This window comes from Salvelinus alpinus, chromosome 22 (assembly GCF_045679555.1).
Source record: "Salvelinus alpinus chromosome 22, SLU_Salpinus.1, whole genome shotgun sequence".
Lineage (NCBI taxonomy): Eukaryota > Metazoa > Chordata > Actinopteri > Salmoniformes > Salmonidae > Salvelinus > Salvelinus alpinus.
The window spans coordinates 5209177-5227564 of record NC_092107.1 but is presented as its reverse complement, the minus strand read 5'-3'; the positions used below and the strand labels follow the sequence as shown (position 1 = coordinate 5227564).

At 47.0% G+C, this 18388-nt stretch overlaps 1 protein-coding gene across 1 annotated transcript in view; it reads left to right on the top strand.

Moving 5' to 3' along the window:
* The window catches only part of LOC139549845 (geminin coiled-coil domain-containing protein 1-like), a 30210-nt gene extending 17240 nt beyond the window's left edge, over positions 1–12970 (top strand). The window contains exons 5-6 of the mRNA XM_071360585.1: positions 8749–8865; positions 9589–12970. Of these exons, the coding sequence (XP_071216686.1) occupies positions 8749–8865; positions 9589–10485 (1014 nt within the window). The 3' untranslated portion in view covers positions 10486–12970. The remainder of the gene's footprint in view (positions 1–8748; positions 8866–9588) is intronic.
* The last annotated feature ends 5418 nt before the right edge of the window (positions 12971–18388 follow it).

The window sequence follows — 18388 nt, the reverse complement described above, 5'->3', positions numbered from 1 at the left end:
GTTTTCCTCCAGACGTGACGCTTGTCATTCAGGCCAAAGAGTTCAATCATGGTTTTATTAGACCAGAGAATCTTGTTTCTCATGGTCTGAGAGACCTTTAGGTTCCTTTTGGCAAACTACAAGCAGGCTGTCATATGACTTTTACTGAGGAGTGGCTTCCGTCTGGCCACTCTACCATAACGGCCTGATTGGTGGAGTGTTGCAGAGATGGTTGTCCTTCTGGAAGGTTCTCCCATCACCACAGAGGAACTCTGGAGCTATGTCAGAGTGACATTTATTACATTTAAGTCATTTAGCAGACGCTCTTATCCAGAGCGACTTACAAATTGGTGCATTCACCTTATGACATCCAGTGGAACAGCCACTTTACAATAGTGCATCTAAATCTTTTAAGGGGGGGGGGGGGGGTCAGAAGGATTACTTTATCCTATCCTAGGTATTCCTTGAAGAGGTGGGGTTTCAGGTGTCTCCGGAAGGTGGTGATTGACTCCGCTGTCCTGGCGTCGTGAGGGAGTTTGTTCCACCATTGGGGTGCCAGAGCAGCGAACAGTTTTGACTGGGCTGAGCGGGAACTGTACTTCCTCAGTGGTAGGGAGGCGAGCAGGCCAGAGGTGGATGAACGCAGTGCCCTTGTTTGGGTGTAGGGCCTGATCAGAGCCTGAAGGTACTGAGGTGCCGTTCCCCTCACAGCTCCGTAGGCAAGCACCATGGTCTTGTAGCGGATGCGAGCTTCAACTGGAAGCCAGTGGAGAGAGCGGAGGAGCGGGGTGACGTGAGAGAACTTGGGAAGGTTGAACACCAGACGGGCTGCGGCGTTCTGGATGAGTTGTAGGGGTTTAATGGCACAGGCAGGGAGCCCAGCCAACAGCGAGTTGCAGTAATCCAGACGGGAGATGACAAGTGCCTGGATTAGGACCTGCGCCGCTTCCTGTGTGAGGCAGGGTCGTACTCTGCGGATGTTGTAGAGCATGAACCTACAGGAACGGGCCACCGCCTTGATGTTAGTTGAGAACGACAGGGTGTTGTCCAGGATCACGCCAAGGTTCTTAGCGCTCTGGGAGGAGGACACAATGGAGTTGTCAACCGTGATGGCGAGATCATGGAACGGGCAGTCCTTCCCCGGGAGGAAGAGCAGCTCCGTCTTGCCGAGGTTCAGCTTGAGGTGGTGGTCCGTCATCCACACTGATATGTCTGCCAGACATGCAGAGATGCGATTCGCCACCTGGTCATCAGAAGGGGGAAAGGAGAAGATTAATTGTGTGTCGTCTGCATAGCAATGATAGGAGAGACCATGTGAGGTTATGACAGAGCCAAGTGACTTGGTGTATAGCGAGAATAGGAGAGGGCCTAGAACAGAGCCCTGGGGGACACCAGTGGTGAGAGCACGTGGTGAGGAGACAGATTCTCGCCACGCCACCTGGTAGGAGCGACCTGTCAGGTAGGACGCAATCCAAGCGTGGGCCGCGCCAGAGATGCCCAACTCGGAGAGGGTGGAGAGGAGGATCTGATGGTTCACAGTATCGAAGGCAGCCGATAGGTCTAGGAGGATGAGAGCAGAGGAGAGAGAGTTAGCTTTAGCAGTGCGGAGCGCCTCCGTGATACAGAGAAGAGCAGTCTCAGTTGAATGACTAGTCTTGAAACCTGACTGATTTGGATCAAGAAGGTCATTCTGAGAGAGATAGCGGGAGAGCTGGCCAAGGACGGCACGTTCGAGAGTTTTGGAGAGAAAAGAAAGAAGGGATACTGGTCTGTAGTTGTTGACATCGGAGGGATCGAGTGTAGGTTTTTTCAGCAGGGGTGCAACTCTCGCTCTCTTGAAGACGGAAGGGACGTAGCCAGCGGTCAAGGATGAGTTGATGAGCGAGGTGAGGTAAGGGAGAAGGTCTCCGGAAATGGTCTGGAGAAGAGAGGAGGGGATAGGGTCAAGCGGGCAGGTTGTTGGGCGGCCGGCCGTCACAAGACGCGAGATTTCATCTGGAGAGAGAGGGGAGAAAGAGGTCAGAGCACAGGGTAGGGCAGTGTGAGCAGAACCAGCGGTGTCGTTTGACTTAGCAAACGAGGATCGGATGTCGTCGACCTTCTTTTCAAAATGGTTGACGAAGTCATCTGCAGAGAGGGAGGAGGGGGGAGGAGGGGGAGGAGGATTCAGGAGGGAGGAGAAGGTGGCAAAGAGCTTCCTAGGGTTAGAGGCAGATGCTTGGAATTTAGAGTGGTAGAAAGTGGCTTTAGCAGCAGAGACAGAAGAGGAAAATGTAGAGAGGAGGGAGTGAAAGGATGCCAGGTCCGCAGGGAGGCGAGTTTTCCTCCATTTCCGCTCGGCTGCCCGGAGCCCTGTTCTGTGAGCTCGCAATGAGTCGTCGAGCCACGGAGCAGGAGGGGAGGACCGAGCCGGCCTGGAGGATAGGGGACATAGAGAGTCAAAGGATGCAGAAAGGGAGGAGAGGAGGGTTGAGGAGGCAGAATCAGGAGATAGGTTGGAGAAGGTTTGAGCAGAGGGAAGAGATGATAGGATGGAAGAGGAGAGAGTAGCGGGGGAGAGAGAGCGAAGGTTGGGACGGCGCGATACCATCCGAGTAGGGGCAGTGTGGGAAGTGATGGATGAGAGCGAGAGGGAAAAGGATACAAGGTAGTGGTCGGAGACTTGGAGGGGAGTTGCAATGAGGTTAGTGGAAGAACAGCATCTAGTAAAGATGAGGTCAAGCGTATTGCCTGCCTTGTGAGTAGGGGGGGAAGGTGAGAGGGTGAGGTCAAAAGAGGAGAGGAGTGGAAAGAAGGAGGCAGAGAGGAATGAGTCAAAGGTAGACGTGGGGAGGTTAAAGTCACCCAGAACTGTGAGAGGTGAGCCGTCCTCAGGAAAGGAGCTTATCAGGGCATCAAGCTCATTGATGAACTCTCCAAGGGAACCTGGAGGGCGATAAATGATAAGGATGTTAAGCTTGAAAGGGCTGGTAACTGTGACAGCATGGAATTCAAAGGAGGCGATAGACAGATGGGTAAGGGGAGAAAGGGAGAAAGACCACTTGGGAGAGATGAGGATCCCGGTGCCGCCACCCCGCTGACCAGAAGCTCTCGGGGTGTGCGAGAACACGTGGGCAGACGAGGAGAGAGCAGTAGGAGTAGCAGTGTTATCTGTGGTGATCCATGTTTCCGTCAGTGCCAAGAAGTAGAGGGACTGGAGGGAAGCATAGGCTGAGATGAACTCTGCCTTGTTGGCCGCAGATCGGCAGTTCCAGAGGCTGCCGGAGACCTGGGACTCCACGTGGGTGGTGCGCGCTGGGACCACCAGGTTAGGGTGGCCGCGGCCACGCGGTGTGAAGCGTTTGTATGGTCTGTGCAGAGAGGAGAGAACAGGGATAGACAGACACATAGTTGACAGGCTACAGAAGAGGCTACGCTAATGCAAAGGAGATTGGAATGACAATTGAACTACACGTCTCGAATGTTCAGTGACCATCTGGTTCTTTGTCACCTCCCTGACCAAGGACCTTCTTCCCCGTATGTTCAGTTTGGCCAGGCGGCCAGGTCTCCAGTCATGGCCAAAAGTTTTGAGAATGACACAAATATTAATTTTCACAAAGTCTGCTCCCTCAGTTTGTATGATGGCAATTTGCATACTCCAGAATGTTATAAAAAGTGATCAGATGAATTGCAATTAATTGCAAAGTCCCTCTTTGCCATGCAAATGAACTGAATCCCCCCAAAAACATTTCCACTGCATTTCAGCCCTGCCACAAAAGGACTAGCTGACATCATGTCAGTGATTCCCTCGTTAACACAGGTGTGATTGTTGATGAGGACAAGACTGGAGATAACTCTGTCATCCTGATTGAGTTCGAATAACAGACTGGAAGCTTCAAAAGGAGGGTGGTGCTTGGAATCATTGTTCTTCCTCTGTCAACCATGGTTACCTGCAAGGAAACACGTGCCGTCAGCATTGCTTTGCACAAAAAGGACTTCACAGGCAAGGATATTGCTGCCAGTAAGAACTTCAAGGAGAGCGGTTACATTGTTGTGAAGAAGGCTTCAGGGCGCCCAAGAAAGTCCATCAAGCGCCAGGACTGTCTCCTAAAGTTGATTCAGCTGCGGGATCGGGGCACCACCAGTACAGAGCTTGCTCAGGAATGGCAGCAGGCAGGTGTGAGTGCATCGGCACGCAAAGTGAGGCGAAGAATTTTGGAGGATGGCCTTGTGTCAAGAAGGGCAGCAAAGAAGCCACTTCTCTCCAGGAAAAACATCAGGGACAGACTGATATTCTGCAAAAGGTACAGGCATTGGACTGCTGAGGACTGGGGTAAAGTCATTTTCTCTGATGAATCTCCTTTCCGATTGTTTGGGGCATCTAGAAAAAAGCCTGTCCAGAGAAGACAAGGTGAGCGCTACCATCAGTCCTGTGTCATGCCAACAGTAAAGCATCCTGAGACCATTCATGTGTGGGGTTGCTTCTCAGCCAAGGGCTCACTCACAATTTGACCTAAGAACACAGCCACGAATAAAGAATGGTACCAACACATCCTCCGAGAGCAACTTCTCCCAACCATCCAGGAACAGTTTGGTGACGAACAATGCCTTTTCCAGCATGATGGAGCACCTTGCCATAAGGCAAATGTGATAACTAAGTGGCTCGGGGGAACAAAACATCAATATTTTGGGTCCATGGCCAGGAAACTCCCCAGATCTTAATCCCATTGAGAACTTGTGGTCAATTCTCAAGAGGCGGGTGGACAAACAAAAACCCACAAATTCTGACAAACTCCAAGCATTGATTATGCAAGAATGGGCTGCCATCAGTGAGGATGTGGCCCAGAAGTTAATTGACAGCATGCCAGGGCGGATTGCAGAGGTCTTGAAAAAGAAGGGTCAACACTTCAAATATTGACTCTGCATCAACTTCATGTAATTGTCAATAAAAGCCTTTGACAATAATGAAATGCTTGTAATTATACTTCAGTATTCCATAGTAACATCTGACAAAAATATCTAAAGACACTGAAGCAGCATACTTTGTGTAAATTAATATTTGTGTCATAAAGGTTTGGCCACGACTGTAGGAAGAGTCTTGGTGGTTCCAAACTTCTTCCATTTAAGAATGATTAAGGCCACAGTGTTCTTGGGGACATTCAATGCTGCAGAAATGTTTTGGTACCCTTCCCCAGATCTGTGCCTCGACACAATCCTGTCTTGGAGCTCTAAGGACAATTCCTTAGGCCTCTTTTATTTTTATTTCACCTTTATTTCCTTTAGTAGTGGTTTGGTTTTTGTTTGGTTTTTGCTGTGACATGCACTGTCAATTGTGAGACCTTATACAGACAGGTGTGTGTCTTTCCAAATCATGTTTAATCAATTGAATTTACCACAGGTGGACTCCAATCGAGTTGTAGAAACATCTCGAGGATGATAAATGGAAACAGGACGCACCTGAGCTCAATTTCGAGTCTCATAGCAAAGTGTCTGAATACTTATGGTACTTGTCAAAAGTTTGGACACACCTACTCATTCCAGGGTTCTTCTTTATTTTTACTATTTTCTACATTGTAGAATAATAGTGAAACATCCAAAATAACACATGGAATCATGTAGTAACCAAAAAAGTGTTTACTAAACAAATCAAAATATATTTGAGATTCTTCAAAGTAGCCACCCTTTGCCTTGATGACAGATTTGCACACTCTTGACATTCTCTCAGCCAGCTTCATGAGGTAGTCACCTGGAATGCATTTCAATTAATAGGTGTGCCTTGTTAAATGTTATTTTGTGGAATTTCTTTCCTTCTTAATGCGTTTGAGCCAATCAGTTGAGTTGTGACAAGGTAGGGGTGGTATTCAGAAGATAGCCCTATTTGGTAAAAAGCCAACTCCATATTATGGCAAGAACAGCTCAAATAAGCAAAGAGAAACGACAGTCCATCATTACTTTAAGACATGAAGGTCAGTCAATATGGAACATTTGAAGTACTTTGAAAGTTTCTTCAAGTGCAGTTGCAAAAACCATCAAGCTCTATGATCAAACTGCCTCTCATGAGGACTGCCACAGGAAAGGAAGACCCAGAGTTACCTCTGCTGCAGAGGATACGTATATTAGAGTTAACTGCACCTCAGATTGCAGCCGAAATAAATGCTTCACAGAGTTCAAGTAACAGACACATCTCAACATCAACTGTTCAGAGGAGACTGTGTGAATCAAGCCTTCAGGGTTGAATTGCTGCAAAGAAAGCACTACTAAAGGACACCAATAATAAGAAGAGACTTGCTTTTGCCAAGAAACACGAGCAATGGACATTAAACCAGTGGAAATTTGTCCTTTGGTCTGGAGTCCAAATTGGAGATTTTTGGTTCCAACCGCTGTGTCTTTGTGAGATGTGGTGTTGGTGAACAGATGATATCTGCATGTGTATTTCCCACCGTGAAGCGCAGAGGAGGAAGTGTTATGGTGTGACGGTGCTTTGCTGGTGACACTGTCCCGGAGTCACCTCTTCACTGTTGACGTTGAGACTGGTGTTTTGCGGGTACTATTTAATGAAGCTGCCAGTTGAGGTCTTGTGAGGTGTCTGTTTCTCAAACTAGACACTCTAATGTACTTGTCCTCTTGCGCAGTTGTGCACCGGGGCCTGCCACTCCTCTTTCTATTCTGGTTAGAGCCAGTTTGCACTCTTCTGTGAAGGGAGTAGTACACAGCGTTGTACGAGATCTTCAATTTCTTGGCAATTTCTCGCATGGAATAGCCTTCATTTCTCAGAACAAGAATAGACTGACGAGTTTCAGAAGAAAGTTCTTTGTTTCTGGCCATTTTGAGCCTGTAATCGAACCCACAAATGCTGATGCTCCAGATAGTCAACTTGTCTAAAGAAGAACAGTTTTATTGCTTCTTTAATCAGAACAACAGTTTTCAGCTGTGCTAACATAATTGCAAATGGGTTTTATAATGATTAATTAGCCTTTTAAAATGTGTGTGTGTGTGTGTGTGTGTGTGTGTGTGTGTGTGTGTGTGTGTGTGTGTGTGTGTGTGTGTGTGTGTGTGTGTGTGTGTGTGTGTGTGTGTGTGTGTGTGTGTGTGTGTGTGTGTGTGTGTGTGTGTATATACAGTGGATGAGAAGTATTTGATACACTGCCGATTTTGCAGGTTTTCCTACTTACAAAGCATGTAGTGGTCTGTAATTTTTATCATAGGTACACTTCAACTGTGAGAGACGGAATCTAAAACAAAAATCCAGAAAATCACATTGTATGATTTTTAAGTAATTAATTTGCATGACATAAGTATTTGATCACCTACCAACCAGTAAGAATTCCGGCTCTCACAGACCTGTTAGTTTTTCTTTAAGAAGCCCTCCTGTTCTCCACTCATTACCTGTATTAACTGCACCTGTTTGAACTCGTTACCTGTATAAAAGACACCTGTCCACATACTCAATCAAACAGACTCCAACCTCTCCACAATGGCCATGACCAGAGAGCTGTGTAAAGACATCAGGAATAAAATTGTAGACCTGCACAAGGCTGGGATGGGCTACAGGACAATAGGCAAGCAGCTTGGTGAGAAGGCAACAACTGTTGGCGCAATTATTAGAAAATGGAAGAAGTTCAAGATGACGGTCAATCACCCTCGGTCTGGGGCTCCATGCAAGATCTCACCTCGTGGGGCATCAATGATCATGAGGAAGGTGAGGGATCAGCCCAGAACTACACGGCAGGACCTGGTCAATGACCTGAAGAGAGCTGGGACCACAGTCTCAAAGAAAACCATTAGTAACACACTACGCCGTCATGGATTAAAATCCTGCAGTGCACGCAAGGTCCCCTTGCTCAAGCCAGCGCATGTCCAGGCCCGTCTGAAGCCAATGACCATCTGGATGATCCAGAGGAGGAATGGGAGAAGGTCATGTGGTCTGATGAGACAAAAATACAGCTTTTTGGTCTAAACTCCACTCGCCGTGTTTGGAGGAAGAAGAAGGATGAGTACAACCCCAAGAACACCATCCCAACCGTGAAGCATGGAGGTGGAAACATCATTCTTTGGGGATGCTTTTCTGCAAAGGGGACAGGACGACTGCACCGTATTGAGGGGAGGATGGATGGGGCCATGTATCGCGAGATCTTGGCCAACAACCTCCCTCCCTCAGTAAGAGCATTGAAGATGGGTCGTGGCTGGGTCTTCCAGCATGACAACGACCCGAAACACACAGCCAGGGCAACTAAGGAGTGTCTCCGTAAGAAGCATCTCAAGGTCCTGGAGTGGCCTAGCCAGTCTCCAGACCTGAACCCAATAGAAAATCTTTGGAGGGAGCTGAAAGTCCGTATTGCCCAGCGACAGCCCCGAAACCTGAAAGATCTGGAGAAGGTCTGTATGGAGGAGTGGGCCAAAATCCCTGCTGCAGTGTGTGCAAACCTGGTCAAGAACTACAGGAAACGTATGATCTCTGTAATTGCAAACAAAGGTTTCTGTACCAAATATTAAGTTCTGCTTTTCTGATGTATCAAATACTTATGTCATGCAATAAAATGCAAATTAATTACTTAAAAATCATACAATGTGATTTTCTGGATTTTTGTTTTAGATTCCGTCTCTCACAGTTGAAGTGTACCTATGATAAAAATGACAGACCTCTACATGCTTTGTAAGTAGGAAAACCTGCAAAATCGTCAGTGTATCAAATACTTGTTCTCCCCACTGTATATTCAAATGAGTAAATAAAATAATGAAGATATCATTTGTACTGTTGATATTTACACATTTTTCCTTAATTTTCCTAAGCTTCAAGACACATTGATACAAAGAGAGGAGGAAGTGGCAAGACTGCAAGAGGAAAATAACAATCTAAAAGAATTCTTAAACTCCTCATGTGTGAAAGCCTTGGAGGAAAAAACGAAGGTAATTACTTCATGGATGAATTGGTTGATAAATTTCATCTGAGTTTCTCTAAAGTTTCATCTCTAAACATAGCATAGTAAATAAGGCTGCCCTTTGGAAAGCCTGCAACCAATGTTCCCTCTAAACTGCGTGCGTTCCCCTGGCGCGCAGCAGACCGCGCCGCTCCCCTTGGACTGCGGGGTAGAAGAAATACAGTATCAGATTGAACTTCACTCAACTTTTTAGATTTTTTCTTGTTAGTTAACACTGTCAACGTTTCCATTTACTGTGGTAATTGTGATCAAATCAACACAATATTAGTATTGACATGCTCTACACAGACCGGTGTGACATAACCAATCAGAACTGCAGTAGGCTTATTTAAGCAATAAGGCCCGAGGTGGTGTGGTATATGGCTAATATACCACAGCTAAGGACTGTTCCTATGCACAACGCAACGCGGAGTGCATGGACACAGCTCATAGCCGTGGTATATTGGCAATATACCACAAACCCGAGGGCCTTATTGCTTAAATAAGCCTACTGCAGTTCTGATTGGTTATGTCACAGCGGTCTGTCACAACATTCAAGTTTGTGCTCAGTAGACCTGAAATTTGGTCAGTGCCCAACATTTTTTAGGGAATATTGCCTGCAACATGATGGTGCATTTACTTCATATTCCCACTTTACAGAGGTGTAGTTTCTCTCAAACCGTCTCTTTCGCTTCTTCCTCCTTTTCCATAGAGCCTTCTCTCTGCTCAGAGTGGCGATGGGAGGAGGAACCGGAAGCGGAATTCTGAAATCCAGAATCTGCATGGTGTTGGAGAATTCCGGAACCTCAGTGCCAGTCAGCTGCTCCTTGGTTCTCAGGTGAAACGGACCTGCCGGAACTTGTCCCTGGAGTTCTGTTCTGAAGAGGAGCTAGCCTGCACCGATTCTGTGGACCTGTGGATCTTGCAGACCTTGGGCCTGAAGGACGAGGACACCATCGATACATCATCCACTGAATACAGCTTCAACTGCTCCATTAGCTCCCTCACCAAATGCAGCTCCGTCACAGACTCCTCTGGTGACTACTGCCAAACAACCGATCACAAAAATACTGCTTATGACTCACCTACTGATGGCCTGTGCAATGGTGCCAGTATAGGACTATCCAATGATTACTGCTTTAACACCAACAGTGACTACAGTCTCTCTACAGACTCCGGCTCTGACTTCACTGGAACTGTGCTGTCTGTCTTATACAGCCCTAGCATAGAAGTCCCCCCCAATTTCCATGTCACCCCTTATGAACCCCCACTGCCCCAATCGGTCAACACTCTCTCGCCACCTGATCCAATACAGTCATTCAGGCCCATCTTAGCCTCCTCACCCAACCTGTCTCAGGACAGGAGTCCCGGGCTGCACCACACTCCCAGCCTGCACTGCCGTAGTCTCTCCAGTCCCATAGGGGGTGACGTGATGACTACCCCATTGTCTACCCCACGTAGCCAGACAGAGCTGGCCTTCAGCATGTCCCTAAACCCTTCCAGCAGCGTCAGACTCAAGACACACAGTTTTCCCCAGGGACAGGCCTTCGTCCGCAAGAACACCCAGGGAGGCTGGAACTTTACCTGGGTCCCCAAACAAGGCCCGTGAGCCTCATTTATACCCTACGTACGTACAAACACAAGCTATGCAAAATTCAGACCCTAAGTAGTTGGATAGCAAAAACATGTTAACCCTACTTTGAGTGTCAATGATGATAGCAGTGATGACGGTAAGAACTTCCTGTGTTCCTGCATAGGGACCAGAGTTTTTCATGGTCAGGTCAATTGGATAGGAAAGACTTGTGACCCTAGCTATTATCCTACCCCCCCTTCTACAGACCAGAAACAGAGCCTGTCATCCAATCAGAGCTCAATCAAACCAGTACCCAAGGAAGAACTCCCTACATCAGTCGATCACGATCTTGACTTGATTCAACAGCACTAGTGCCAGGAATGCAAAGTGTTCCCATGTTGAACCATTTAATGTGTCTGAAGGTAGAACTCCGCCTACTCAGCAGGTCCAGAGATCCAAAAAAAAATGCACCTATTAGGCCTACCGCTGGCCAAACAGATAGCTCAGATCACAGTGTCTGCACAATTTCCTTGAACACACAGCAAAGTTGATAATGTGATATTTCAAAACTATTAAAACCATGACTAGAGAGAGACTCAACAAATACAGCAAAGAGCAACTTTTTTTATCCCTCCCAGAAACCTGCTCCCTTTACTCTCTGTTCCGGACGTCCTAGACGACCAATTCTCATAGCTTTTAGCCGTACCCTTATCCTACTCCTCCTCTGTTCCTCTGGTGATGTAGAGGTGAATCCAGGCCCTGCCGTGCCTAGCTCCACTCCTATTCCCCAGGCGCTCTCTTTTGATGACTTCTGTAACCGTAATAGCCTTGGTTTCATGCATGTTAACATTAGAAGCCTCCTCCCTAAGTTTGTTTTATTCACTGCTTTAGCACACTCTGCCAACCCATATGTCCTAGCCGTGTCTGAATCCTGGCTTAGGAAGACCACCAAAAACTCTGTAATCTCCATCCCTAACTACAACATTTTCAGACAAGATAGAACGGCCAAAGGGGGGAGGTGTTGCAATCTACTGCAGAGATAGTCTGCAGAGTTCTGTCCTACTATCCAGGTCTGTACCCAAACAATTTGAACTTCTACTTTTAAAAATCCACCTCTCTAAAAACTCTCACCGTTGCCGCCTGCTATAGACCACCCTCTGACCCCAGCTGTGATCTGGACACCATATGTGAATTGATTTCCCCCCATCTATCTTCAGAGCTCGTGGTGCTAGGTGACCTAAACTGGGACATGCTTAACACCCCAGCCATCCTACAATCTAAGCTTGATGCTCTCAATCTCACACAAATTATCAATGAACCTACCAGGTACCACCCCAAAGCCATAAACACGGGCACCCTCATAGATATCATCCTAACCAACTTGCCCTCTAAATACACCTCTGCTGTTTTCAACCAAGATCTCAGCGATCACTGCCTGCATCCGTAATGGGTCAGCGGTCAAACGACCTCCACTCATCACTGTCAAATGCTCCCTGAAACACTTCAGTGAGCAGGCCTTTCTAATCGACCTGGCCCGGGTATCCTGGAAGGATATTGACCTCATCCCGTCAGCAGAGGATGCCTGTTTTTTTTTTTTAAATGCCTTCCTCACCATCTTAAATAAGCATGCCCTTTTCAAGAAAATTTGAACCAGGAACAGATATAGCCCTTGGTTCTCTCCAGACCTGACTGCCCTTAACCAACACAAAATCATCCTGTGGCTTTCTGCATTAGCATCGAACAGCCCCCGTGATATGCAACTTTTCAGGGAAGTTAGAAACCAATATACACAGGCAGTTAGAAAAGCCAAGGCTAGCTTTTTCAAGCAGAAATTTGCTTCCTGCAACACAAACTCAAAAAAGTTCTGGGACACTGTAAAGTCCATGGAGAATAAGAACACCTCCTCCCTGCTGCCCACTGCACTAAGGATAGGAAACTCTGTCAACACCGATAAATCCGCTATAATTGAGAATTTCAATAAGCATTTTTCTACGGCTGGCCATGCTTTCCACCTGGCTACCCCTACCCCGGTCAACAGCACTGCACCCCCCACAGCAACTCGCCCAAGCCTTCCCCATTTCTCCTTCTCCCAAATCCAGTCAGCTGATGTTCTGAAAGAGCTGCAAAATCTGGACCCCTACAAATCAGCCAGGCTAGACAATCTGGACCCTGTCTTTCTTAAATTATCTGCCGAAATTGTTGCAACCCCTATTACTAACCTGTTCAACCTCTCTTTCGTGTCGTCTGAGATTCCCAAAGATTGGAAATTAGCTGCGGTCATCCCCCTCTTCAAATGGGGGACACTCTTGACCCAAACTGCTACAGACCTATATCTATCCTACCCTGCCTTTCTAAGGTCTTCGAAAGCCAAGTTAACAAACAGATTACCGACCATTTCGAATCCCACCGCACCTTCTCCGCTATGCAATCTGGTTTCAGAGCTGGTCATGGGTGCACCTCAGCAACGCTCAAGGTCCTAAACGATATCTTAACCGCCGTCGATGAGAAACAATACTGTGCAGCCGTATTCATTGACCTGGCCAAGGCTTTCGACTCTGTCAATCACCACAGTTTTTCATGGTCAGGTCAATTGGATAGGAAAGACTTGTGACCCTAGCTATTATCCTACCCCCCCTTCTACAGACCAGAAACAGAGCCTGTCATCCAATCAGAGCTCAATCAAACCAGTACCCAAGGAAGAACTCCCTACATCAGTCGATCACGATCTTGACTTGATTCAACAGCACTAGTGCCAGGAATGCAAAGTGTTCCCATGTTGAACCATTTAATGTGTCTGAAGGTAGAACTCCGCCTACTCAGCAGGTCCAGAGATCCAAAAAAAAATGCACCTATTAGGCCTACCGCTGGCCAAACAGATAGCTCAGATCACAGTGTCTGCACAATTTCCTTGAACACACAGCAAAGTTGATAATGTGATATTTCAAAACTATTAAAACCATGACTAGAGAGAGACTCAACAAATACAGCAAAGAGCAACTTTTTTTATCCCTCCCAGAAACCTGCTCCCTTTACTCTCTGTTCCGGACGTCCTAGACGACCAATTCTCATAGCTTTTAGCCGTACCCTTATCCTACTCCTCCTCTGTTCCTCTGGTGATGTAGAGGTGAATCCAGGCCCTGCCGTGCCTAGCTCCACTCCTATTCCCCAGGCGCTCTCTTTTGATGACTTCTGTAACCGTAATAGCCTTGGTTTCATGCATGTTAACATTAGAAGCCTCCTCCCTAAGTTTGTTTTATTCACTGCTTTAGCACACTCTGCCAACCCATATGTCCTAGCCGTGTCTGAATCCTGGCTTAGGAAGACCACCAAAAACTCTGTAATCTCCATCCCTAACTACAACATTTTCAGACAAGATAGAACGGCCAAAGGGGGGAGGTGTTGCAATCTACTGCAGAGATAGTCTGCAGAGTTCTGTCCTACTATCCAGGTCTGTACCCAAACAATTTGAACTTCTACTTTTAAAAATCCACCTCTCTAAAAACTCTCACCGTTGCCGCCTGCTATAGACCACCCTCTGACCCCAGCTGTGATCTGGACACCATATGTGAATTGATTTCCCCCCATCTATCTTCAGAGCTCGTGGTGCTAGGTGACCTAAACTGGGACATGCTTAACACCCCAGCCATCCTACAATCTAAGCTTGATGCTCTCAATCTCACACAAATTATCAATGAACCTACCAGGTACCACCCCAAAGCCATAAACACGGGCACCCTCATAGATATCATCCTAACCAACTTGCCCTCTAAATACACCTCTGCTGTTTTCAACCAAGATCTCAGCGATCACTGCCTGCATCCGTAATGGGTCAGCGGTCAAACGACCTCCACTCATCACTGTCAAATGCTCCCTGAAACACTTCAGTGAGCAGGCCTTTCTAATCGACCTGGCCCGGGTATCCTGGAAGGATATTGACCTCATCCCGTCAGCAGAGGATGCCTGTTTTTTTTTTTTAAATGCCTTCCTCACCATCTTAAATAAGCATGCCCTTTTCAAGAAAATTTGAACCAGGAACAGATATAGCCCTTGGTTCTCTCCAGACCTGACTGCCCTTAACCAACACAAAATCATCCTGTGGCTTTCTGCATTAGCATCGAACAGCCCCCGTGATATGCAACTTTTCAGGGAAGTTAGAAACCAATATACACAGGCAGTTAGAAAAGCCAAGGCTAGCTTTTTCAAGCAGAAATTTGCTTCCTGCAACACAAACTCAAAAAAGTTCTGGGACACTGTAAAGTCCATGGAGAATAAGAACACCTCCTCCCTGCTGCCCACTGCACTAAGGATAGGAAACTCTGTCAACACCGATAAATCCGCTATAATTGAGAATTTCAATAAGCATTTTTCTACGGCTGGCCATGCTTTCCACCTGGCTACCCCTACCCCGGTCAACAGCACTGCACCCCCCACAGCAACTCGCCCAAGCCTTCCCCATTTCTCCTTCTCCCAAATCCAGTCAGCTGATGTTCTGAAAGAGCTGCAAAATCTGGACCCCTACAAATCAGCCAGGCTAGACAATCTGGACCCTGTCTTTCTTAAATTATCTGCCGAAATTGTTGCAACCCCTATTACTAACCTGTTCAACCTCTCTTTCGTGTCGTCTGAGATTCCCAAAGATTGGAAATTAGCTGCGGTCATCCCCCTCTTCAAATGGGGGACACTCTTGACCCAAACTGCTACAGACCTATATCTATCCTACCCTGCCTTTCTAAGGTCTTCGAAAGCCAAGTTAACAAACAGATTACCGACCATTTCGAATCCCACCGCACCTTCTCCGCTATGCAATCTGGTTTCAGAGCTGGTCATGGGTGCACCTCAGCAACGCTCAAGGTCCTAAACGATATCTTAACCGCCGTCGATGAGAAACAATACTGTGCAGCCGTATTCATTGACCTGGCCAAGGCTTTCGACTCTGTCAATCACCACAGTTTTTCATGGTCAGGTCAATTGGATAGGAAAGACTTGTGACCCTAGCTATTATCCTACCCCCCCTTCTACAGACCAGAAACAGAGCCTGTCATCCAATCAGAGCTAAATCAAACCAGTACCCAAGGAAGAACTCCCTACATCAGTCGATCACGATCTTGACTTGATTCAACAGCACTAGTGCCAGGAATGCAAAGTGTTCCCATGTTGAACCATTTAATGTGTCTGAAGGTAGAACTCCGCCTACTCAGCAGGTCCAGAGATCCAAAAAAAAATGCACCTATTAGGCCTACCGCTGGCCAAACAGATAGCTCAGATCACAGTGTCTGCACAATTTCCTTGAACACACAGCAAAGTTGATAATGTGATATTTCAAAACTATTAAAACCATGACTAGAGAGAGACTCAACAAATACAGCAAAGAGCAACTTTTTTTATCCCTCCCAGAAACCTGCTCCCTTTACTCTCTGTTCCGGACGTCCTAGACGACCAATTCTCATAGCTTTTAGCCGTACCCTTATCCTACTCCTCCTCTGTTCCTCTGGTGATGTAGAGGTGAATCCAGGCCCTGCCGTGCCTAGCTCCACTCCTATTCCCCAGGCGCTCTCTTTTGATGACTTCTGTAACCGTAATAGCCTTGGTTTCATGCATGTTAACATTAGAAGCCTCCTCCCTAAGTTTGTTTTATTCACTGCTTTAGCACACTCTGCCAACCCATATGTCCTAGCCGTGTCTGAATCCTGGCTTAGGAAGACCACCAAAAACTCTGTAATCTCCATCCCTAACTACAACATTTTCAGACAAGATAGAACGGCCAAAGGGGGGAGGTGTTGCAATCTACTGCAGAGATAGTCTGCAGAGTTCTGTCCTACTATCCAGGTCTGTACCCAAACAATTTGAACTTCTACTTTTAAAAATCCACCTCTCTAAAAACTCTCACCGTTGCCGCCTGCTATAGACCACCCTCTGACCCCAGCTGTGATCTGGACACCATATGTGAATTGATTTCCCCCCATCTATCTTCAGAGCTCGTGGTGCTAGGTGACCTAAACTGGGACATGCTTAACACCCCAGCCATCCTACAATCTAAGCTTGATGCTCTCAATCTCACACAAATTATCAATGAACCTACCAGGTACCACCCCAAAGCCATAAACACGGGCACCCTCATAGATATCATCCTAACCAACTTGCCCTCTAAATACACCTCTGCTGTTTTCAACCAAGATCTCAGCGATCACTGCCTGCATCCGTAATGGGTCAGCGGTCAAACGACCTCCACTCATCACTGTCAAATGCTCCCTGAAACACTTCAGTGAGCAGGCCTTTCTAATCGACCTGGCCCGGGTATCCTGGAAGGATATTGACCTCATCCCGTCAGCAGAGGATGCCTGTTTTTTTTTTTTAAATGCCTTCCTCACCATCTTAAATAAGCATGCCCTTTTCAAGAAAATTTGAACCAGGAACAGATATAGCCCTTGGTTCTCTCCAGACCTGACTGCCCTTAACCAACACAAAATCATCCTGTGGCTTTCTGCATTAGCATCGAACAGCCCCCGTGATATGCAACTTTTCAGGGAAGTTAGAAACCAATATACACAGGCAGTTAGAAAAGCCAAGGCTAGCTTTTTCAAGCAGAAATTTGCTTCCTGCAACACAAACTCAAAAAAGTTCTGGGACACTGTAAAGTCCATGGAGAATAAGAACACCTCCTCCCTGCTGCCCACTGCACTAAGGATAGGAAACTCTGTCAACACCGATAAATCCGCTATAATTGAGAATTTCAATAAGCATTTTTCTACGGCTGGCCATGCTTTCCACCTGGCTACCCCTACCCCGGTCAACAGCACTGCACCCCCCACAGCAACTCGCCCAAGCCTTCCCCATTTCTCCTTCTCCCAAATCCAGTCAGCTGATGTTCTGAAAGAGCTGCAAAATCTGGACCCCTACAAATCAGCCAGGCTAGACAATCTGGACCCTGTCTTTCTTAAATTATCTGCCGAAATTGTTGCAACCCCTATTACTAACCTGTTCAACCTCTCTTTCGTGTCGTCTGAGATTCCCAAAGATTGGAAATTAGCTGCGGTCATCCCCCTCTTCAAATGGGGGACACTCTTGACCCAAACTGCTACAGACCTATATCTATCCTACCCTGCCTTTCTAAGGTCTTCGAAAGCCAAGTTAACAAACAGATTACCGACCATTTCGAATCCCACCGCACCTTCTCCGCTATGCAATCTGGTTTCAGAGCTGGTCATGGGTGCACCTCAGCAACGCTCAAGGTCCTAAACGATATCTTAACCGCCGTCGATGAGAAACAATACTGTGCAGCCGTATTCATTGACCTGGCCAAGGCTTTCGACTCTGTCAATCACCACATCCTCATCGGCAGACTCGATAGCCTTGGTTTCTCAAATGAATTTCCTCGCCTGGTTCACCAACTACTTCTCTGATAGAGTTCATTGTGTCAAATCGGAGGGCCTGTTGTCCGGATCTCTGGCAGTCTCTATGGGGGTACCACAGGGTTAAATTCTTGGGCCGACTCTCTTCTCTGTATACATCAATGATGTCGCTCTTGCTGCTGGTGGGTCTCTGATCCACCTCTACGCAGACGACACCATTCTGTATACTTCTGGCCCTTCTTTGGACACTGTGTTAACAACCCTCCAGACGAGCTTCTATGCCATACAACTCTCCTTCCGTGGCCTCCAACTGCTTTTAAATACAAGTAAAACTAAATGCATGGTCTTCAACCGATCGCTGCCTGCACCTGCCCGCCCGTCCAGCATCACTACTCTGGGCGGTTCTGACTTAGAATATGTGGACAATTACAAATACCTAGGTGTCTGGTTAGACTGTAAACTCTCCTTCCAGACTCACATCAAACATCTCCAATCCAAAGTTAAATCTGGAATTGGCTTCCTATTTCGCAACAAAGCATCTTTCACTCATGCTGCCAAATATACCCTCGTAAAACTGACCATCCTACCGA